Here is a 23,607-nt window from a genome sequence, read left to right as displayed (position 1 = left end):
AAGGGCCACAAAAGGGACACAAAGGGGACATAAGGGGACACCACAAGGAAAGAATTGGGGCACTGCAGGGAGACCGTGTCAACACCATGGGGACACCACGGGGACATCGAGGGGACACGGAGGGGAGGGATATCCAGGAGACATCAAAGGGACACAAAGGGGACATCATGGGGACACCAAGGAGACACCACAGGGACATCGAGGGGACACTGGGGGGACATCAAGGAGACAGGGTGGGGACATCAAAGGGACATCAAGGGAACACCATGGGGACAGCGAGGGACACCGAGGGGGCATCATCAGGGCATGGAGGGGACCCTGAGGGGACATCGTGGGGATCAAAAGGACATCAAGGGGAACATCATGGGGACACCATGGGGACACTGAGGGGACAGCACGGGGACAGCATGGGGACACCAAAGGGACGCCATGGGGACAGAGTGAGGACACTGAGGGGACACTGAGGGGACACGGAGGGATCAGCGCTGCCCACCAGGATCCCCTGGAGCTCCAGCGCTGCGCTCCTCCTCTTGCTGGCCACGGAGTCCTGCCAGGAAACCGGGAATGGCTCAATCCGGGAATGGCTCAGTCCCGGGAATTCCTGACCTGGGAATGGCTCAATCCAGGAATGGCTCAATCCTGGGAATGGCTCAATCCTGGGAATGGCTCAATCCAGGAATTCCTGACCCTGGGAATGGCTCAGTCCTGGGAATGGCTCAATCCTGGGAATTCCTGACCCCGGGAATGGCTCAATCCTGGGAATTCCTGACTCCGGGAATTCCTGACCCAGGAATGGCTCAATCCTGGGAATGGCTCAATCCCGGGAATTCTTGACCTGGGAATGGCTCAATCCCGGGAATGGCTCAATCCTGGGAATTCCTGACCTGGGAATGGCTCAGTCCTGGGAATTCCTGACCCCGGGAATGGCTCAATCCCGGGAATTCCTGACCCCGGGAATGGCTCAATCCCGGGAATGGCTCAATCCCGGGAATTCCTGACCTGGGAATGGCTCAATCCCGGGAATGGCTCAATCCAGGAATTCCTGACCCGGGAATGGCTCAGTCCTGGGAATGGCTCAATCCCAGGAATTCCTGACCTGGGAATGGCTCAATCCTGGGAATGGCTCAGTCCCGGGAATTCCTGACCTGGGAATGGCTCAATCCTGGGAATGGCTCAATCCTGGGAATGGCTCAATCCCGGGATTTCTTGACCTGGGAATTCCTGACCCCGGGAATGGCTCAATCCCGGGAATTCCTGACCCGGGAATGGCTCAATCCTGGGAATGGCTCAATCCTGGGAATGGCTCAATCCCGGGAATTCCTGACCCGGGAATGGCTCAATCCAGGAATTCCTGACCTGGGAATGGCTCAGTCCTGGGAATGGCTCAATCCTGGGAATTCCTGACCCGGGAATGGCTCAATCCTGGGAATGGCTCAATCCCAGGAATTCCTGACCCGGGAATGGCTCAATCCTGGGAATGGCTCAATCCCGGGAATTCCTGACCTGGGAATGGCTCAATCCCGGGAATTCCTGACCCCGGGAATGCCAGGCCTGCCAGCCCGTTGTCCCTGTTGTCACCTGGCACGGGGGGTGGCCTGGCCCTGGCCGGCCGCAGGACGATCCCGGTGCGGATCCGCTCCAGCATCTCCTGCACAGCCCGGGCACGGACGTCCTCGGTCCCCGCGTCACCTGCTGGGGTGGCACCGTGTCACCTCCCCGTGCTGGGGACACCACTCGGGTCACACTGAGGGTGGCACCGTGTCACCTCCCCGTGCTGGGGACAGGGCCGGGGTCACATTGAGGGTGGAGCTGTCACCTCCCCGTGCTGGGGACACCACTCGGGTCACACTGAGGGTGGAGCTGTCACCTCCCCATGCTGGGGACACCACTCGGGTCACACTGAGGGTGGAGCTGTCACCTCCCTGGCTGTGCCACCCTGTCCCCGGATCACTCGCAGTGGAGCTCGGGGACCCCTGGAGCAGCGCCTGTTCTGGGGACACTTTGGGGACACTCCCAATGTCCCCACCCCTGCCCTGGTGATGCTTTGGGGACACTCCTGATGTCCCCCTCCTCACCCTGGTGACATTCCTGATGTCCCCATCCTCACCCTGGTGACATTCCCAATGTCCGCACCCTGGGGACACTTTGGGGACATTCCCAGTGTCCCCGCCTTGGTGACACTCTGGGGACACCCCTGATGTCCCCACCCTGGTGACATTCCCGATGTCCCCACCCTGGTGACACTCCTGATGTCCCCACCCTGGTGACATTCCCAATGTCCCCACCCTGGTGACATTCCCGATGTCCCCACCCTGGTGACACTCCTGATGTCCGCACTCCCCCCCTGCTGACACTTTGGGGACACTCCTGCTGTCCCCACCCTGGGGACATTCCCGATGTCCGCACCCTGGGGACACTTTGGGGACATTCCCAGTGTCCCCGCCTCGGTGACACTCTGGGGACACCCCTGATGTCCCCACCCTGGGGACATTCCCGATGTCCCCACCCCTCAGGACTCACTTTGCTCCGGGTTTTTCCGCACCTTCCTCTGCCTGAGGGCGGCCAGGGGGCTGTGGGGGGGACAGGAGGTGACACCGGAGGGGACAGGATGTGACACATCTGTCACCCCATCCCCTCCCCTCTTGGGGACAGCGGTTTTCTGGGAATGTTCCGGAATGTTGGCCGGAAAAGCTGCCGGGATGTGTCACCTACTCGGCGGGGACGGTGGTGGCAGCGGGCGGTGGCAGCGGTGGCGGCGGTGGCACCTCGGGGTGGCTCTGGGGTGGCGGCTGCTGCGCCAGCTGCTCCCGGAGGGATCCCACTGGAATGAGGCGGCATCGGGATTGGGGATCCCTCTGGAATTGTCTGGAACCCTCTGAAATCCCCCTGGCGTCTGTCTGGAATTCCTCTGGAATTGTCTGGAACCCTCTGAAATCCCCCTGGCGTCTGTCTGGAATTCCTCTGGAATTTTCTGGAATGCCCCCTGGAATCTTCTGGAATTCTTTGGAATCCCCCTGGAATGTTCTGGAATCCCTTTGGAATCTTCTGGAATCCCTTTGGAATCCCCCTGAAATCCCTCCCGGAATCCCCCCTGGAATCTTCTGGAATCCCTTTGGAATCCCCCTGAAATCCCTCCTGGAATCCCCCTTGGAATCTTCTGGAATCCCTTTGGAATGCTCCTGAGATTCCTCTGGAATCTCCTGGAAACCTCTGGGATTCTTTGGAATCAGTCCAGAATCCCCTCGGAATCTTCTGGAATGCTCCTGGAATCCCCTCTGGAATAATCTGGAATCCTCTAAAATCCCCCTGGAACTGTCTGGAATCCTTCTGAAATCCTCTAAAATCCCTCTAGAATTCTTTGGAATCCATCTGGAATCCCCCTGGATTTTTCCTGGAATCCTCTAAAACCCCCCTGGAATTTTTTTAATCCCCCCTGGAATCCTCTGGGAATCCCCCCTGGAATTCTTTGGAATCCATCTGGAATCCCCCTGGATTTTTCCTGGAATCCTCTAAAACCCCCCTGGAATTTTTTTAATCCCCCCATGGAATCCCCCCTGGAATTCTTTGGAATCCATCTGGAATCCCCCTGGATTTTTCCTGGAATCCTCTAAAACCCCCCTGGAATTTTTTAATCCCCCCTGGAATCCTCTGGAATCCCCCCTGGAATTCTTTGGAATTCTCTGGAATCCCTCTGGAATCCCATGGAACCCTCTGGAATTCCATGTGGAAATTCCCACCTTCCTTCTCCAGCCCTTCCAGCCTCTCCCTCAGCTCCCGTTTCTGCTCCCGCTCCTCCTCCAGCGCTTCCCGCGCCCGCTGCAGCTCCTCCCGCTCCTGCTGCAGCTCCTCCTCCTGTGGGAATACGGGAATTCCGGGATCCGGGAAAACCCCAAGGACGGCGACCCTTCCCCCACCCTAAAATTGGGAATTTGGGGAAAAACTCCCGGCGGGTTTTAGGGCAAATCTGCCCTCGCTGTGGGGTGAGGCTCCATCAACACCTTGGGAAGTCCATGGAGGGAAATCCAGGGAGGGAAATCCACAGAGGGAAATCCAGGGAGGGAAATCCATGGAGGGAAATCCACGGAGGGAAATCCATGGAGGGAAATCCAGGGAGGGAAATCCATGGAGGGAAATCCACGGAGGGAAATCCACAGAGGGAAATCCAGGGAGGGAAATGCAGGGAGGGAAATCCACGGAGGGAAATCCACAGAGGGAAATCCATGGAGGAAATTCCTGGGATTCCATCCATGGATTCATGGAGGGAAATCCATGGAAGGAAATCCATGGATGGAAATCCACAGAGGGAAATCCACGGAGGAAAATCCATGGAAGGAAATCCATGGAGGGAAATCCACAGAGGGAAATCCATGGAGGAAAATCCATGGAGGGAAATCCACAGAGGGAAATCCACGGAGGGAAATCCACAGAGGGAAATCAATGGAAGGAAATCCATGGAGGGAAATCCATGTAGGGAAATCCATGGAAGGAAATCCATGAGGGAAATCCAGGGAGGGAAATCCATGGAGGGAAATCCATGGAAGGAGATCCATGGTGGGAGATCCATGGTGGAAATCCATGGAAAGAAATCCACAGAGGGAAATCCATGGGGAGAAATCCAAGGTGGGAAATCATGGAAGGAGATCCTTGGATGGAAATCCATGGTGGAAATCCATGGAGGGAAATCCATGGTGGGAAGTCCATGGAAGGAAATCTGTGGAAGAAAATCCATGGAAGTAAATCCATGGTGGGAAATCCATGGAAGGAAATCCATGGAGGGAAATCCATGGAGGGAAATCCATGGAGGGAAATCCATGGAGGGAAATCCACGGAGGGAAATCCACAGAGGAAAATCCATGGAGGCAAATCCATGGAGGGAAATCCATGGAGGGAAATCCATGGAGGAAAATCCATGGAGGGAAATCCATGGATGGAAATTCCTGGGATTCCATCCATGGATTCATGGAGGGAAATCCATGGATGGAAATCCACAGAGGGAAATCCATGGAAGGAAATGCATGGAGGGAAATCCATGGAGGGTAATCCATGGAAGGAAAATTCATGGAAGGAAATCCATGGTGAGAAATCCATGGGAGGAAATCCAGGGATGGAATTCCGTGGAAAGAAATCCATGGAAGGAAGTCCATGGTGGGAAATCCATGGAGGGAAATCCATGGAAGGAGATCCATGGTGGAAATCCATGGTGGAAATCCATGGAAAGAAATCCACGGAGGGAAATCCATGGAGGGAAATTCCTGGAAGGAAATCCATAGAGGGAAACCCATGGGGAGAAATCCAAGGTGGGAAATCCATGGAAGGAGATCCTTGGATGGAAATCCATGGACCGAAATGCATGGAGGGAGATCCATGAGAGAAAATCCATGGAAGGAGATCCATGGTGGGAGATCCATGGAAAGAAATCCATGGAGGGAAATCCATGGAGGGAAATCCAAGGATGGAAATCCGTGGAAGGAAATCAGTGGAAGGCAATCCATGGTGGGAAGTCCATGGAAGGAAATCTGTGGAAGAAAATCCATGGAAGCAAATCCATGGCGGGAAATCCATGGATGGGAATTCATGGAGAGAGATCCAGGGATGGAAATCTGTGGAAGGAAATCCATGGAAGTAGATCCATGGTGGGAAATCCAGGGAAGGAGATCCATGGTGGGAGATCCATGGAAAGAAATCCATGGAGGGAAATCCATGGAGGGAAATCCATGGAGGGAAATCCATGGAGGAAAATCGATGATGGGAAATCCATGGAGGGAAATCTATGGTGGGAAAATCCATGGTGGGAAATTCATGTGAGGAAATTAATGGTGGGAAATCTGTGGAAAGAAATCCATAGAGGAAAATCTGTGATGGGAAATCCCTGGATGGAAATCCATGGAAGGAAATCCAGGGATGGAATTCCACAGTGGGAAATCCATGGAAGGAGATCCATGGTGGAAAATCCATGGATGGAAATGCATGGAGGGAAATCCATGGTAGGAAATCCCTGGAAGGAAATCCATAGAGGGAAACCCATGGGGAGAAATCCAAGGTGGGAAATCCATGGAAAGAGATCCTTGGATGGAAATCCATGGTGGAAATCCAGGGATGGATATCCATGGTGGGAAATCCATGGAAGGAAATCCATGGAGGGAAATGCATGGTGGGAAATCCATGGAAGGAGATCCATGGTGGGAGATCCATGGAAAGAAATCCATGGAGGGAAATCCAGGGAGGGAAATCCATGGAGGGAAATCCACGGAGGGAAATCCATGGAAGAAAATCCATGGAGGGAAATCCATGGAAGCAAATACATGGAGGGAAATCCATGGATAGGAATCCATGGAGAGAGATCCAGGGATGGAAATCCGTGGAAGGAAATCCATGGAAGTAGATCCATGGTGGGAAATCCAGGGAAGGAGATCCATGGTGGGAGACCCATGGAAAGAAATCCATGGAGGGAAATCCATGGAGGAAAATCCATGATGGGAAATCCACAGAGGGAAATCCATGGATGGAAATCCATGGAAGGAAATCCATGGAGGAAAATCCATGGTGGGAAATCCATGGTGGGAAATTCATGTGAGGAAATTAATGGTGGGAAATCTGTGGAAAGAAATGCATAGAGGAAAATCTGTGATGGGAAATCCCTGCATGGAAATCCATGGAAGGAAATCCAGGGATGGAATTCCACGGTGGGAAATCCATGGAAGGAGATCCATGGTGGGAAATCCATGGATGGAAATCCATGGAGGGAGATCCATGGTGGGAAATCTGTGTAAGGAAATCCATGGTGGGAGATCCATGGTGGGAAATCCATGGTGAGGAATCCATGGATAGAAATCCATGGTGGGAAATCCATGGTGGGAAATCCATGGTGAGGAATCCATGGATAGAAATACATGGAAGGAAATCCATGGAGGGAAATCCATGGAGGGAAATCCATGGAAAAGCAGCGCTCCATGGAATAATGGGAATGGAGGTGTGGGATCTGGACCCCGCTGTCCCCTCCCTGCAATGTCCCCAAGCTTGGGGACGTTCCCTCACCCGCTGGCGCCGTTCCTGCCGCGTCTCCTCCAGCTCCCGGCTGAGTTTTTCCAGTTCCTGGAACGCTTCCAGGATTTGGGAATCGGGCGCGACGCTCCTCAGCAGGATGGAGCTCTGGCGCTTCGCCTCCTTCTGCTGGACCAGCATCTGGGAGCACAGGTGTCACCTCAGTGTCACCTCCTTGTGTGTCACCCACCTCGGTGTCATCCCCTGGAGGGGCTGGCAGTGAATCCCAGCTGGCTCCGTGCAGGAAAAGCACAGTGGGAGAATCCTGGGATCATCCCTTTCCTTTGGGATCGTCCCATTCCATCAGGATGGGTGCCAGGGATGTGCTGGGCCACCCCATTGTCACCTCTGTGCCACCCTCAGTGGTGTCCCCAACCCCTCAGTGTCCCCTTCTGGAGGGGCTGGTGGCTCCATCCCAGGAAACCAAAGTGGGAGAATCCAGGGATTGTCCCATCCCAATGGGATCACCCCATTCCCTCGGGATGGGTGCCAGGGATGTGCTGGGACACCCCATTGTCACCTCTGTGCCACCCCCAGCTGTGTCCCCAACCCCTCAGTGTCACCTCAGTGTCATCTTCTGGAGGGGCTGGTGGCTCCATCCCAGGAAACCACAGTGGGTGAATCCAGGGATTGTCCCATTCCTTTGGGATCGTCCCATTCCATCGGGATGGGTGCCAGGGATGTGCTGGGCCACCCCATTGTCACCTCTGTGCCACCCCCAGCGGTGTCCCCAACCCCTCAGTGTCACCTTCTGGAGGGGCTGGTGGCTCCATCCCAGGAAACCAAAGTGGGAGAATCCAGGGATTGTCCCATCCCGATGGCATCACCCCATTCCCTCGGGATGGGTGACCCCACTGCCACCTCCGTGCCACCCCCAGCGGTGTCCCCAAGGCCTTGGTGGCACCTGGTGGGCGAAGGCCTCGGCGTGGCAGCGCAGGTCCTGCTCCAGCTCCAGCTGCTCCAGGGCCTGGCAGTAATCCTGGGTGACAATCTGGGACACTGCGGGGACAGCGGGGTGGCACCGGGGAAAGGGCAGAAAAGGGTGGGAAAAAGGGGTGGGAAAGAAAAAGGGGAAAAGATTTGGGAAATGGGAGGGAAAAGGGAGGGGAAAAGGGTAGGAAAGGGTGGGAAATGGAGGGAAAAAAAGGGGTGGGAAAATGGGGAGGGAAAGGTGGGAAAGGGGGAAATGAGGGGTGGGAAATCAGGGAAAAAGGGATGGAAAAAGTGTGGGAAATGGGGGGGGAAAAGGCAGGAAAGGAGAGGGGAAAGGTTAAAAAAAGGGTGGGAAAAGATTTGGGAAGTGGGAGGGGAAAGGGGTGGGTAACAAAGGTGGGAAATGGGGGAAAAAGGGATGGAAAAAGGAGATGGGAAATGGGGGGGAAAAGGGTCAGAAAAGTGTAGGAAAAAGGGGGAGGAAAAGGGGGGAAACGAGGGATGGGAAATGGGGGAAAAAAGGGGAGAAGGGCAGAAAAAAGGTGGAAAATGTGGAAGGAAAAGGGGAGAAAGTGGAGGAAAAGTGTGGGAAAGGTTTGAGAAATGGGAAGGAAAAGGATGGGAAAAAGGGGTGGGAAATAGGGGAAAAGATTTGGGAAATGGGAGGGAAAAGGGAGGGGAAAAGGGTAGGAAAGGGTGGGAAATGGAGGGAAAAAAAGGGGTGGGAAAACGGGGAGGGAAAGGTGAGAAAGGGGGAAATGAGGGGTGGGAAATCAGGGAAAAAGGGATGGAAAAAGTGTGGGAAATCAGGGAAAAAGGGATGGGAAAAGGGGTGGGAAATGGGGGAAGAAAAGGCAGGAAAGGAGAGGGGAAAGGTTAAAAAAGGGTGGGAAAAGATTTGGGAAGTGGGAGGGGAAAGGGGTGGGTAAAAAAGGTGGGAAATGGGGGAAAAAAGGGATGGAAAAAGGAGATGGGAAATGGGGGGGGAAAGGGTCAGAAAAGGGTAGGAAAAAGGGGGAGGGAAAGGGGGGAAACGAGGGGTGGGAAATGGGGGAAAAAAAGCGGGGGAAGGGCAGAAAAAAGGTGGAAAATGTGGAAGGAAAAGGGGAGAAAGTGGAGGAAAAGTGTGGGAAAGGTTTGAGAAACGGGAAGGAAAAGGGTGGGAAAAAGGGGTGGGAAAAAGGGGAAAAGATTTGGGAAATGGGAGGGAAAAGGGTGGGGAAAAAGGATGGGAAAAAGGGGTGGGAAATGGAGGGAAAAAAAGGAGTGGGAACACGGGGAGGGAAAGGTGAGATGAGGGGTGGGAAATCAGGGAAAAAGGGATGGAAAAAGGGGTGGGAAATGGGGGAAGAAAAGGCAGGAAAGGAGAGGGGAAAGGTTAAAAAAGGGTGGGAAAAGATTTGGGAAGTGGGAGGGGAAAGGGGTGGGTAAAAAAGGTGGGAAATGGGGGAAAAAGGGATGGAAAAAGGAGATGGGAAATGGGAGGGAAAAGGGTCAGAAAAGTGTAGGAAAAAGGGGGAGGAAAAGGGGGGAAACGAGAGGTGGGAAATGGGGGAAAAAGGGGGGGGAAGGGCAGAAAAATGGAGGAAAATGTGGAAGGAAAAGGGGAGAAAGTGGAAGAAAAGTGTGGAAAAAGTTTGAGAAACGGGAAGGAAAAGGGTGGGAAAAAGGATGGGAAAAAGGGGTGGGAAATGGGGGGAAAAGGAGTGGAAAACGGGTGGGAAATGGAGGAAGAAAAGGCAGGAAAGGAGAAGGAAAAGGTTAAAAAGGGTGGGGAAAAAGGGAAAAGATTTGGGAAATGGGAGGGAAAAGGGTGGGGAAAAGGATAGGAAAGGGTGGGAAGTGGAGGGAAAAAGGGGTGGGAACACGGGGAGGGAAAGGTGAGAAAGGGGGAAATGAGGGGTGGGAAATCAGGGGAAAAGGGATGGGAAAAGTGTGGGAAATGGGGGAAGAAAAGGCAGGAAAGGAGAGGGGAAAGGTTAAAAAAGGGTGGGAAAAGATTTGGGAAGTGGGAGGGGAAAGGGGTGGGTAAAAAAGGTGGGAAATGGGGGAAAAAAGGGATGGAAAAAGGAGATGGGAAATGGGAGGGAAAAGGGTCAGAAAAGTGTAGAAAAAAGGGGGAGGGAAAGGGGGGAAACGAGGGGTGGGAAATGGGGGAAAAAAAGGGGGGGAAGGGCAGAAAAAAGGTGGAAAATGTGGAAGGAAAAGGGGAGAAAGTGGAGGAAAAGTGTGGGAAAGGTTTGAGAAACGGGAAGGAAAAGGGTGGGAAAAAGGATGGGAAAAAGGGGTGGGAAATAGGGGAAAAGATTTGGGAAATGGGAGGGAAAAGGGTGGGGGAAAGGATAGGAAAGGGTGGGAAATGGAGGGAGAAAAAGGGGTGGGAAAATGGGGAGGGAAAGGTGGGAAAGGGGGAAATGAGGGGTGGGAAATCAGGGAAAAAGGGATGGGAAAAGGGGTGGGAAATGGGGGAAGAAAAGGCAGGAAAGGAGAGGGGAAAGGTTAAAAAAGGGTGGGAAAAGATTTGGGAAGTGGGAGGGGAAAGGGGTGGGTAAAAAAGGTGGGAAATGGGGGAAAAAAGGGATGGAAAAAGGAGATGGGAAATGGGGGGGAAAAGGGTCAGAAAAGTGTAGGAAAAAGGGGGAGGGAAAGGGGGGAAACGAGGGGTGGGAAATGGGGGAAAAAAGCGGGGGAAGGGCAGAAAAATGGAGGAAAATGTGGAAGGAAAAGGGGAGAAAGTGGAAGAAAAGTGTGGGAAAGGTTTGAGAAACGGGAAGGAAAAGGGTGGGAAAAAGGGGTGGGAAAAAGGGGAAAAGATTTGGGAAATGGGAGGGAAAAGGGTGGGAAAAAGGATGGGAAAAAGGGGTGGGTAATGGAGGGAAAAAAAGGGGTGGGAAAAAGGGGAGGGAAAGGTGAGAAAGGGGGAAATGAGGGGTGGGAAATCAGGGAAAAAGGGATGGAAAAAGTGTGGGAAATGGGGGAAGAAAAGGCAGGAAAGGAGAGGGGAAAGGTTAAAAAAGGGTGGGAAAAGATTTGGGAAGTGGGAGGGGAAAGGGGTGGGTAAAAAAGGTGGGAAATGGGGGAAAAAGGGAAAAAAGGGATGTAAAAAGGAGGTGGGAAATGGGGGGGGAAAGGGTCAGAAAAGTGTAGGAAAAAGGGGGAGGGAAAGGGGGGAAACGAGGGGTGGGAAATGGGGGAAAAAAAGCGGGGGAAGGGCAGAAAAAAGGTGGAAAATGTGGAAGGAAAAGGGGAGAAAGTGGAAGAAAAGTGTGTGAAAGGTTTGAGAAACGGGAAGGAAAAGGATGGGAAAAAGGGGTGGGAAACAGGGGAAAAGATTTGGGAAATGGGGAGGGAAAAGGGTGGGAAAAAGGATGGGAAAAAGGGGTGGGAAATGGAGGGAAAAAAAGGGGTGGGAACACGGGAGGGAAAGGTGAGATGAGGGGTGGGAAATCAGGGAAAAAGGGATGGAAAAAGGGGTGGGAAATGGGGGAAGAAAAGGCAGGAAAGGAGAGGGGAAAGGTTAAAAAAGGGTGGGAAAAGATTTGGGAAGTGGGAGGGGAAAGGGGTGGGTAAAAAAGGTGGGAAATGGGGGAAAAAAGGGATGGAAAAAGGAGATGGGAAATGGGAGGGAAAAGGGTCAGAAAAGTGTAGGAAAAAGGGGGAGGAAAAGGGGGGAAACGAGGGAAGGGAAATGGGGGAAAAAAGGGGAGAAGGGCAGAAAAAAGGTGGAAAATGTGGAAGGAAAAGGGGAGAAAGTGGAGGAAAAGTGTGGGAAAGGTTTGAGAAATGGGAAGGAAAAGGGTGGGAAAAAGGGGTGGGAAATAGGGGAAAAGATTTGGGAAATGGGAGGGAAAATGGTGGGAAAAAGGATAGGAAAGGGTGGGAAATGGAGGGAAAAAAAGGGGTGGGAACACGGGGAGGGAAAGGTGAGATGAGGGGTGGGAAATCAGGGAAAAAGGGATGGAAGAAGTGTGGGAAATGGGGGAAGAAAAGGCAGGAAAGGAGAGGGGAAAGGTTAAAAAAGGGTGGGAAAAGATTTGGGAAGTGGGAGGGAAAAGAGGTGGGTAAAAAAGGTGGGAAATGGGGGAAAAAAGGGATGTAAAAAAGAGATGGGAAATGGGAGGGAAAAGGGTCAGAAAAGTGTAGAAAAAAGGGGGAGGGAAAGGGGGGAAAACGAGGGGTGGGAAATGGGGGAAAAAAGGGGGGGAAGGGCAGAAAAAAGGTGGAAAATGTGGAAGGAAAAGGGGAGAAAGTGGAAGAAAAGTGTGGGAAAGGTTTGAGAAACGGGAAGGAAAAGGGTGGGAAAAAGGGGTGGGAATTGGGGGGAAAAGGAGCGGAAACGGGTGGGAAATGGAGGAAGAGAAGGCAGGAAAGGAGAAGGAAAAGGTTAAAAAGGGTGGGAAAAAGGGGAAAAGATTTGGGAAATGGGAGGGAAAAGGGTGGGAAAAAGGATGGGAAAGGGTGGGAAATGGAGGGGAAAAGGGGTGGGAACACGGGGAGGGAAAGGTGAGAAAGGGGGAAATGAGGGGTGGGAAATCAGGGGAAAAGGGATGGAAAAAGTGTGGGAAATGGGGGAGGAAAAGGCAGGAAAGGAGAGGGGAAAGGTTAAAAAAGGGTGGGAAAAGATTTGGGAAGTGGGAGGGGAAAGGGGTGGGTAAAAAAGGTGGGAAATGGGGAAAAAAGGGATGGAAAAAGGAGGTGGGAAATGGGGGGGGGAAGGGTCAGAAAAGGGTAGGAAAAAGGGGGAGGGAAAGGGGGGAAAACGAGAGGTGGGAAATGGGGGAAAAAAAGGGGGGGAAGGGCAGAAAAAAGGTGGAAAATGTGGAAGGAAAAGGGGAGAAAGTGGAGGAAAAGTGTGGGAAAGGTTTGAGAAACGGGAAGGAAAAGGGTGGGAAAAAGGGGTGGGAAAAAGGGGAAAAGATTTGGGAAATGGGAGGGAAAAGGGTGGGAAAAAGGATGGGAAAAAGGGGTGGGTAATGGAGGGAAAAAAAGGGGTGGGAACACGGGGAGGGAAAGGTGAGATGAGGGGTGGGAAATCAGGGAAAAAGGGATGGAAGAAGTGTGGGAAATGGGGGAAGAAAAGGCAGGAAAGGAGAGGGGAAAGGTTAAAAAAGGGTGGGAAAAGATTTGGGAAGTGGGAGGGGAAAGGGGTGGGTAAAAAAGGTGGGAAATGGGGGAAAAAGGGATGGAAAAAGGAGGTGGGAAATGGGGGGGAAAAGGGTCAGAAAAGTGTAGAAAAAAGGGGGAGGGAAAAGGGGGAAAACGAGGGGTGGGAAATGGGGGAAAAAAAGCGGGGGAAGGGCAGAAAAAAAGGTGTAAAATGTGGAAGGAAAAGGGGAGAAAGTGGAAGAAAAGTGTGGGAAAGGTTTGAGAAAATGTGGAAGGAAAAGGGTGGGAAAAAGGATGGGAAAAAGGGGTGGGAAATGGGGGGAAAAGGAGCGGGAAACGGGTGGGAAATGGAGGAAGAGAAGGCAGGAAAGGAGAAGGAAAAGGTTAAAAAGGGTGGGAAAAAGGGGAAAAGATTTGGGAAATGGGAGGGGAAAGGGCGGGAAAGGGGTGGGTAAAAAGGGGTGGGAAATGGGGGTGAAAAGGGTCAGAAAAGTGTAGGAAAATTGGGGAAGGAAAGGTGGGAAAGAGGAAATGAGGGGTGGGAAGTGGGGGAAGAAAAGGCAGGGAAGAAGGGGGAAAATGTTAAAAAAAGAGTGGAAAAGGGGGGAAATGGGGCGTGATAAGGTGGGAAAAGGATGGGGAAAGTTTGGGAAATGGGGGAGGGAAAAGTGGGGAAGGGAGGAAATGAGGGGTGGGAAAGGGGGGAATGGGGGGCGGGGAAAAAAGGGAGGGGAAGGGCAGAAAACAGGTGGAAATGGGGGAGGAAAAGGGGGGGGAAAGCGGAAAAAAATGTGGGAAAGGTTTGAGAAATGAGGGGGGAAAGGGCGAGAAGTGAAAGGAAAACGAGGTGGAGGGAAAGAGTGGGAAAGGAAGGGAAAATGGTGGGAAAAGGGGGAGAAGGTGGGAAGTGGGGTGGGAAATAGGGGTGGAAAAGGGATGGGAAAGGGAGGGAAGAAGGGTGGGAAAAAGTGGGAAAAAAAGGAGAAAAAGGAGGGGAAAAGGGGGAGATGAAGGTTGTGCCACCACGGGCACTGGGGCCGTTGGTTTGGTGGCACTGGTGGCACTGGAGGGGACATGGGGACCCTGCTGACCTCTCTTGAAGGACCTCAGTGCCCTCTGGCTGGCGGCCAGGGCTGCCCGCAGGCGCTGCTGCTCCTCCCGCTCCAGCTCCAGCTGTGTGGGAAAATACAGGAAAATATGTGAGAAATCCGGGAAATATCCGGGAGAAAATCCGGGAGAAAAGAAGTGAAAAATCTTCAAAACAACTGTGAAAATGTCATGAAAAATCCGTGAGTAATCAGGGAGAAATCGGGGAGAAAATGTGTGACAAATCTGTGAAAACTCAGTGAAAAATCTGGGAGAAATACGGGGGGGAAAATGGGGAAAAGATCAGTGAAAAAATTAGTGAAAAATCTGGGAGAAAATCCGGGAGAAAAATCTGTGACAGATCCTCAAAAATCTGTGAAAGCGTCATGAAAAATCTGTGAATAATCAGGAAGAAAACCAAGAGAAATCTGGGAGAAAATCTGTGACAAATCCCTGAAAACTCGGTGAGAAATCTGAGGGAAATCAGGGGGAAAAATGGGAAAAAAATCAGTGAAAAATCAGTGAAAAATCTGGGAGAAAATCCGGGAGAAATATGTGAAGAATTCGTGAAAAATCCAGAAGAAATCCAGGAGAAAATCTGTGAAAAAAATCCAGGAGAAGTCCACAAAAATTTAGTGAAAAATTTAGGAAAAAATCTGTGAAAAATATGGGAGAAAAATCGTGAAAAATCCATGAAAAATCAATGAAAAAATCAGCAAAAATCTGTTAAAAAATCAGCAAAAATTTGGGAGAAAATCTATGAAAAAAGTGCAAAAAATCCGCAAAAAGCGTCTGAGAAATCAGTGAGAAATTAACGAAAATCTGCGTAAAATCAGTGAAAAATCCCGCCCTGAGCTCTGGGACGTTGGGGGGGCTTAATCCCAAAAAAATCCAAAAAAATCCCAAAAATCCCCAATTTGGAAAGGGGGGTTTGGGGTGATTTTGGGGTACCTGGGTGTGCAGGTGCTGCAGCTGTGCCTGGAGGACCCGGTGCTGTTCCAGGAGCTGGGAGAGATCTTCCTGTGGAGCTGGGGGAAAAGTGGGAATGAGGAATGGGAAATGGGGAAAAAGGAGAAAAGGGGGAAAAAGGGGGGAAAGGGGGAAAGGGAAAAAAGGTGGGAAAGGGGGAAAAGGGGGGAAAAATGGGAAAAGTGGGGAAAGGGGGAAATGGGGGAAAGGGGAAATGGGAGGAATCAGAAGTGGGGAGATAAAAAGTGGGGAATGGAGGGAGAAAAGATTGGGAAAGGGGGAATTGAGGGAAATTGGGGTGGGAATGGGGGAAAGAGGGGGGGAAAGGGAGGGAATGAGAGATGGGAAAGGGGGGGAAAAAGGGGGAAATGGGGGAGAAAAAGATTAGGAAAGGGGGAATTGAGAGGTGGGAAATTGGGGTGGGAATGGGGGAAAGGGGAAACAGGGTGGGAAAGGGAGGGAATGAGAGGTGGGAAAGGGGGAAAATGAGGAAAAGGGGAAAAAGGGGAAGAAGGGAAAAACGGGGAAAGTAGAAAAAGATGAAATGAGGAGTGGGAAAAGGGGGGAATAAGGAGTGGGAAAGAGAGAGAAAAAGTGGGAAATGAGAGGGGAAAAGGTTGGGAATGGGGGAATTGAAAGGTAGGAAATGGGTGGGAAAGGGAGGGAATGAGAGGTGGGAAAGGGGGAAAAGGGGGAAAAGGTGGGTGGGAATGAGGAATGGGAAAGGGGGAAAAAGGAGAAAAGAGGGACAAAAGTGGGGAAAGGGGGGGGAAAGGGGGAAAAGAAGGGGAAAGGGAAAAAAGGTGGGAAAGGGGGAAAAGGTGGGAAAGGGGGAAAAAGGGGGGAAAATGGGAAAAGTGGGGAAAGGGGAAATGGGAGGAATCAGAAGTGGGGAGATAAAAAGTGGAGAATGGAGGGAGAAAAGATTGGGAAAGGGGGAATTGAGAGGTGGGAAATTGGGGTGGGAATGAGGGAAAGAGGGGGGGAAAGGGAGGGAATGAGAGGTGGGAAAGGGGAAAAAGGAGGGTGGGAATGAGGAATGGGAAAGGGAGATAAAAAGTGGGAAATGGGGAGGGAAAGATTAGGAAAGGGAAATTGAGGGGCGGGAAATTGGGGTGGGAATGGAGGAAAGAGGGTGGGAAGGAGAGGGAATGAGAAGTGGGAAAGGGGGAAAAGGGGGAAAAGGAGGGTGGGAGTGAGGAATGGGAAAGGGAGATAAAAAGTGGGAAATGGAGGGAGGAAAGATTGGGAAAGGGGGAATTGAGAGGTGGGAAATTGTAGTGGAATGGGGGAAAGGGGAAACAGGGTGGGAAAGGGAGGGAATGAGACGTGGGAAAGGGGGAAAATGAGGAAAAGGGGAAAAAGGGGAAGAAGGGAAAAACAGGGAAAGTGGAAAAGGATGAAATGAGGAGTGGGAAAAGGGGGGAATAAGGAGTGGGAGAGAGAGAGAAAAAGTGGGAAATGAGGGGGGAAAGGTTGGGAATGGGGGAATTGAAAAGTAGGAAATGGGTGGGAAAGGGAGGGAATGAGAGGTGGGAAAGGGGGAAAAGGAGGATGGGAATGAGGAATGGGAAAGGGAGATAAAAAGTGGGAAATGGGGAGGGAAAGATTAGGAAAAGGGAAATTGAGGGGTGGGAAATTGGGGTGGGAATGGAGGAAAGAGGGTGGGAATGAGAGGGAATGAGAAGTGGGAAAGGGAGAGAAAAAGAGGGAAATGGGGGAGAAAAAGATTAGGAAAGGGGGAATTGAGAGGTTGGAAATTGGGGTGGGAATGGGGGAAAGGGGAAACAGGGTGGGAAAGGGAGGGAATGAGAGGTGGGAAAGGGGGAAAATGAGAAGGGGAAGAAGGGGAAGAAGGGAAAAACGGGGAAAGTGGGAAAGGATGAAATGAGGAGTGGGAAAAGTGGGGAATAAGGAGTGGGAAAGAGAGAGAAAAAGTGGGAAATGAGGGGGAAAAAGGCTGGGAATGGGGGAATTGAAAGGGAGGGAATGGGTGGGAAAGGGAGGGAATGAGAGGTGGGAAAGGGGGAAAGGGGGAAAAGGAGGGTGGGAATGAGGAATGGGAAAGGGAGATAAAAAGTGGGAAATGGGGAGGGAAAGATTAGGAAAAGAGAAATTGAGGGGTGGGAAGTTGGGGTGGGAATGGAGGAAAGAGGGTGGGAAGGGGAGGGAATGAGAAGTGGGAAAGGGGGGAAAAGGGGGTGGGAAATGGGGGGGAATGAGGAGTGGGAAAGGGAGAGAAAAAGAGGGAAATGGAGGAGAAAAAGATTAGGAAAGGGGGAATTGAGAGGTGGGAAATTGGGGTGGGAATGAGGGAAAGGGGAAACAGGGTGGGAAAGGGAGGGAATGAGAGGTGGGAAAGGGGGAAAATGAGGAAAAGGGGAAAAAGGGGAAGAAGGGGAAGAAGGGAAAAATAGGGAAAGTGGAAGAGGATGAAATGAGGGTTGGGAAAAGTGGGGAATAAGGAGTGGGAGAGAGAGAGAAAAAGTGGGAAATGAGGGGGAAAAAGGCTGGGAATGGGGGAATTGAAAGGGAGGGAATGGGTGGGAAAGGGAGGGAATGAGAGGTGGGAAAGGGGGAAAAGGGTGGGAGAAAAGGGGGTAAAGGGGATTGGGAAATGGGGGGAATGAGGAGTGGGAAAGGGAGATAAAAAGTGGGAAATGGGGGGGAAAGATTAGGAATGGGGGAATTGAGGGGTGGAAAATAGGGAGGAATGAGGAATGGGAAATGAGGGGGAAAAGGTTGGGAAAGGAAGAATTGAGGGATGGGAAATTGGGGTAGGAATGGGGGAAAGGGGAAAGGGTGGGAAAGGGAGGGAATGAGAGGTGGGAGAGACGGAAAAGGGGGGAAAGGGGAAAATGAGGAGTGGGAAAGGGGGAAAATAGGGGAAAAAAGCGGGGAAAAGGGGGAAAAGGGGAAAGGGGGTGGGAAATGGGGAATGAGGAGTGGGAAATGGGAAAAAAGGGGGAAAGGGGGGTGGGAAATGGAGGGAATGAGAAGTGGGAAAGGGAGATTAAAAGTGGGAAATGGGGGGGGGGGAGAAAGGTTGGGAAAGGGGGAATTGAAGGGTGGGAAAAGGGGGAGAAAAAGAGTGGGGAAGAGGGAAAAAAGGGCAGTGCAGCCTCCCAGAGCTGAGCCCCCCTTGTCACCCCATCCCAGCTCTGTCCCCAGTATCCCGACTGGAATCTGTGTCTGCAATGGGATCCAGCGGGAATGAGGCGTGACAACGGGGTGGCATCCCTGGGACACCCCAAACACTCCCCAAAGATCATCCTGGTGAAGCCCCAAAACAGATAGCCTTTAAGAAATAATGAGTTAAAACATAGAATGTGAGGCATTTGAAGAAAGCATAGCATTAGGAAACACATAAAGCAATAAATCAGCTAAAGCATGAAACACAATGATAAGAAAGAGATAGGGATAGGGGAACTGATGGGCTAAGCATGTTCAGAGCCAACAGTGTCAAACTGACCCTAAAAACTTTGCCAAGCCATAGAGACCAAGCCAAGTACACCGGGAATTGACCAAATTAGGAGAGGAGTTCAAAAGTTTAAGGAGGAAGACTCATCAGGAGACCCCAGCCCATGATGAAGGCAACCGGAACGACCACCAAGATGATCCTCAAAAGAGGTGTCCCCGCCCACGCTCCGCCTACACCACGCCCCATATGAATATTCATGCAAAGATATGATTATGTATATGATCTGATGCAATCTTATATCCAAAACTGTATAAAAGCTTGCTTCTGTTATGGGAAACTCAGAAATCCATTTTGTGATTTCTCCGATGCGTCGCAATAAAATACCTCCTGCTTATCTGACTTAAGTTGAGTCTCTTAAGCAGTTATTCTCGCCTTTTGGGGCAAAATTCGGCATCACTGGGGACGGATCAGGGAATTTGGGATGTTCCCACGAGGTCCCCAGAGGCTGCCGAGAGCCAGAAGCGGCACCTTGGGAAAGGAGGATGGGAAAGGGGAAGCGCGAGCGGTGTCAGCGACTGCGGTTGGGTTTTGGTGTCGCTTTCAGTTGATTTGACGCAAAACAGGACGTGGGAACGGCGCCAAAGGTCGGTGTGGGGACGGGCTGGGATTTGGGGACATTGGGAGGGGACAGCGGGGCAGGGATGGGGTGGACGGATGGGATGGGATGGATGATGGATGGATGGATGGATGGATGGATGGATGGATGGATGGATGATGGATGGATGGATGGATGGATGGATGGATGGATGATGGGTGGATGATGGATGGATGGATGGATGATGGATGGATGATGGATGGATGGATGGATGGATGATGGATGGATGATGGATGGATGGATGATGGATGGATGGATGGATGATGCATGGATGGATGATGGATGGATGATGGATGGATGGATGGATGGATGATGGATGGATGATGGATGGATGGATGGATGATGGGTGGATGATGGATGGATGGATGGATGGATGGATGGATGGATGGATGATGGATGATGGATGGATGGATGGATGGATGGATGGATGGATGGATGGATGGATGGATGATGGATGATGGATGGATGGATGGATGGATGGATGATGGATGGATGATGGATGGATGGATGGATGGATGGATGGATGGATGATGGATGGATGGATGGATGGATGGATGGATGGATGGATGGATGATGGATGGATGATGGATGGATGATGGATGGATGATGGATGGATGATGGATGGATGGATGGATGATGGATGGATGATGGATGGATGGATGGATGATGGATGGATGGATGATGGATGGATGGATGGATGATGGATGGATGGATGGATGGATGGATGGATGATGGATGGATGATGGATGATGGATGGATGGATGGATGGATGGATGGATGGATGGATGGATGGATGATGGATGGATGGATGGATGGATGATGGATGGATGGATGGATGGATGGATGGATGGATGGATGGATGGATGGATGATGGATGGATGATGGATGATGGATGGATGGATGGATGGATGGATGGATGGATGGATGGATGGATGGATGATGGATGGATGGATGGATGATGGATGGAATGATGGATGGATGCACGATGGATGGATGATGGATGGATGGATGATGGATGGATGGATGATGGATGGATGATGGATGGATGGATGATGGATGGATGGATGATGGATGGATGGATGGATGATGGATGGATGGATGATGGATGGATGGATGGATGGATGGATGGATGGATGGATGGATGGATGGATGATGGATGGATGGATGATGGATGGATGGATGGATGATGGATGGATGGATGATGGATGGATGGATGATGGATGATGGATGGATGGACGGATGATGGATGGATGGATGGATGGATGGATGGATGATGGATGGATGGATGGATGGATGGATGGATGGATGGATGGATGGATGGATGATGGATGGATGATGGATGGATGATGGATGATGGATGGATGGATGGATGATGGATGGATGGATGGATGGATGATGGATGGATGGATGGATGGATGATGGATGATGGATGGATGGATGGATGGATGGATGGATGATGGATGGATGGATGATGGATGATGGATGGAACAGAATTGGCATGGGAAGGGATAGGGATGATTTGGGGTGAGATGGAATTTGGATGAAATGGGATGGGATGGGATAAAATGAGATGGTGAGGAAATGGGATGGGATGGGATGGGATGGGATGGGATGGGATGGGATGGGACACCTCAGTCTCACCTGGGAGCTGGGCAGGGGTGGGTGGCTCCTCCAGGGCCACCCCTGTGGTTGTCACCTCCTCTGGGGCCACCTCAAGGGTCCCTTTGGGGCTCCTGGCCGGGCTGATCCTCTCCAGCCGGGCGTTCTCCTGCTCCACCAGAATTGCAGAATCCCAGAATTAGGGTTCCCCCAGTGTGTCCCAAGGGTACCCACGAAGGGACAATTTTGGGGACCTGTCCCCATCCTCACCTGGGCACTGAAGGCCTGGGCTCGCTGTCGGCTCTGCTGCTCCAGCTCCACCTCGGTGTCCAGTGCCGCCAGCTCGGCCAGCAGCGCCTGCGACGCTGAGGGTGACACCGGCGGGGACACCGGGGGTCAGGTGCCACCAGCGTGCCCAGAGCCCCGCCAGGGCACCCAGGAGCGGGGCTGGCACCGAGCCAGGGTGGGGATTTAACACAGGGAGGTGCCAGGGACATTGGGGACATGGGAATGGGACACTGGGATGGGACGTTGGGATGGGACACGGGGATGGGACAACAGGAGGGGACAGGGCCCACCTTGCTCCAGCTGGGCCAGCCGAGTTTCGGTGTCATCTGGCACTGGATCCAGGGACGAGTGCTGTGGTAGGAAAAACGGGAATGAAGCTCTGGGTTGGCATGGAATTCCGTTGGCATGGAGTTCCATTGGCACGGCCGTGGCAAATGTCACCGTGTTGGCACAGCGTGGCATTTGTCACGGAACGGAATGGCCCTCGGGATGGAATTTGGTTGGGAAGGAATTTTGTTGGGATGGGATGGCCCTTGGTGGGGAATTCCATTGGCATGGTGTTCCATTGGAGCAGGGCTGTTTGGCACTGGCACCGCATTGGCACAGAATTCCATTGGCACGACATTCCAGGCCCCAGCAGGGCATTCTATCAGCATTCCATGGGGCACTGCCAGGGTATTCCATTGGCATTCCATTGGCATTCCATTGGCATTCCATTGGCATTCCATTGACATTCCATCACCATTCCATTGGTATTCCATTGGCATTCCATTGGTGAACACTGAGCCACCTGGACACCCTCAGTGCCAGGGACGCTGTGCCCGTGTCACCCCTGGAATCTGGGCACGGGGCACCCCTCCTTCATCCCCCCAATTTATGGGATCAGCAAGGGGGAATCCAAAGCAAGAGGAGCCTGGAAGAGGGAAAATGAGCCTGGAAGCCATACCTGTCCAAGAGCTGCCTCTTCCTCCTCCTCCTCCTCGCTGCTCCCGGACTCCATGATGGCTGCAGGGACCCGAGCCAGGAGTGTGGTGACACCAGGGGTGACAGTGGGGGACAGGACGGTCCCTGCACCCCTGAGTGTCCCCTCTGCAGACTGGGACACAGCCCTGGAATCCCCAGTGTGGCACTGGGGACATCTCTTGTCCCCAGGGTCCCCGGCTCCCCCTGGACTGGTCCCACAATCCCTGATCCGATGGGGAACGTGCTCGGGAATCTGAATCCCAACCCCTTTTCCCAGGACAGGACCCTCTCCCCAGCCAATCCCCCAATCCTGAGGAGGGAAAATCCCTCCCAGGTCCCAAATCCCAGCCCCCAAACCCCACTCATGATGCTCCGAAAATCCCCAATCTTGAGAAGGGAAAATCACCCCCAGACCCCAAACCCCACCGGTGACCCCTCAAAAATCCCCAATTTTGAGAAGGGAAAATCCCCCCCCAGACCCCAAATCCCAGCCCCCCAAACCCCACTGGTGACCCCCCAGTCTTGAGGAGGGAAAATCCCCCACAGCCCCCAAACCTCACTGGCGACCCTCCAAAAAATCCTCCACGAGGTTCCCCCTTACCCGTGAGGTGTCCCCCGACTCCGTCCCCAATCCAGGCCATGCCTGGGGCCCCCCAAACCCCCGAGATTTTGGGGTGCCTCCCTTTCCCCGGCGCTGCCTCCTCGTTCCCGCCACAGGGAAGTGAAACCTCCCTCCCCTCCCTCTCCCCTCCCTCCTCGCGAGAGGCCCGATCCCAAGGAGGGGAAGCGAAACCCACAGCAAGATGTTGGGATTTTCCATGGCGAGTTTTCCCCTAAAACACAGAATTATGGGGTTTTGGGGAGCTGCAGTTTGGGGTGGGGTCAGGAGCTGCCACTCCAGGGGTTCCCAGGGGTGGGAATTCCATGGCCGTGGAAGGAAACATCGGAAAGGTTTGGTGACCACGGTGGTTTATTCACCAATAAAACAAAGAGATTTTTACTGATTTTAGGAAGGGGGATCCAACTGTAGGAAAGAGGAGTTTTCCCCTAAAACACAGAATTATGGGGTTTTGGGGAGCTTGGATTGGGGTCAGGGGCTGCCACTCCAAGGGTTCCCAGGGGTGGGAATTCCATGGCCATGGAAGGAAACATCAGAGCATGGAAGGGTTTGGTGACCACGGTTGTTTAGTCATTGATAAAAACAAAGAGATTTTTACTGATTTTAGGAAAGGGGATCCAACTGTAGGAAAGAGGAGTTTTCCCCTAAAACACAGAATTATGGGATTTTGGGGAGCTCGGAGTGGGGTCAGGGGCTGCCGCTCCAGGGGTTCCCAGGGGTGGGAATTCCATGGCCCTGGAGGGAAACACTGGAGCACTGAAGGGTTTGATGACCATGGCTGTTTATTCATAACTAAAAACAAATTATTTCCGATTTTAGGAAGGGGCATCCAACTGTAGGAAAGAGGAGTTTTCCCCTAAAACAGAGAATTATGGGGTTTTGGGGAGCTGCAGTTTGGGGTGGGGTCAGGAGCTGCCACTCCAGGGG

At 52.3% G+C, this 23,607-nt stretch overlaps 1 protein-coding gene across 1 annotated transcript; it reads right to left on the bottom strand.

Annotated features, from left to right (window-relative positions):
- Positions 1–479: 479 nt before the first annotated feature.
- Positions 480–22,702, bottom strand: LOC134419146 (shootin-1-like). The gene is made up of 14 exons (XM_063158109.1): positions 22,663–22,702; positions 22,045–22,103; positions 21,389–21,449; positions 21,081–21,175; positions 20,853–20,979; positions 15,118–15,194; positions 14,172–14,253; positions 7,946–8,040; positions 7,018–7,182; positions 3,738–3,852; positions 2,713–2,821; positions 2,521–2,570; positions 1,579–1,689; positions 480–547 (listed from the first exon to the last, which is right to left on the bottom strand). Exons 1-14 carry the CDS (start codon positions 22,700–22,702, stop codon positions 480–482), a joined length of 1,254 nt encoding a protein of 417 aa, XP_063014179.1.
- Between the last annotated feature and the right edge of the window lie 905 nt (positions 22,703–23,607).

The sequence above is a fragment of the Melospiza melodia genome, chromosome 5, assembly GCF_035770615.1.
Source record: "Melospiza melodia melodia isolate bMelMel2 chromosome 5, bMelMel2.pri, whole genome shotgun sequence".
Taxonomy (NCBI): Eukaryota; Metazoa; Chordata; class Aves; order Passeriformes; family Passerellidae; genus Melospiza; species Melospiza melodia.
The sequence above is the reverse complement of the archived record's forward strand: the minus strand, read 5'-3'. Positions and strand labels throughout refer to the sequence as shown.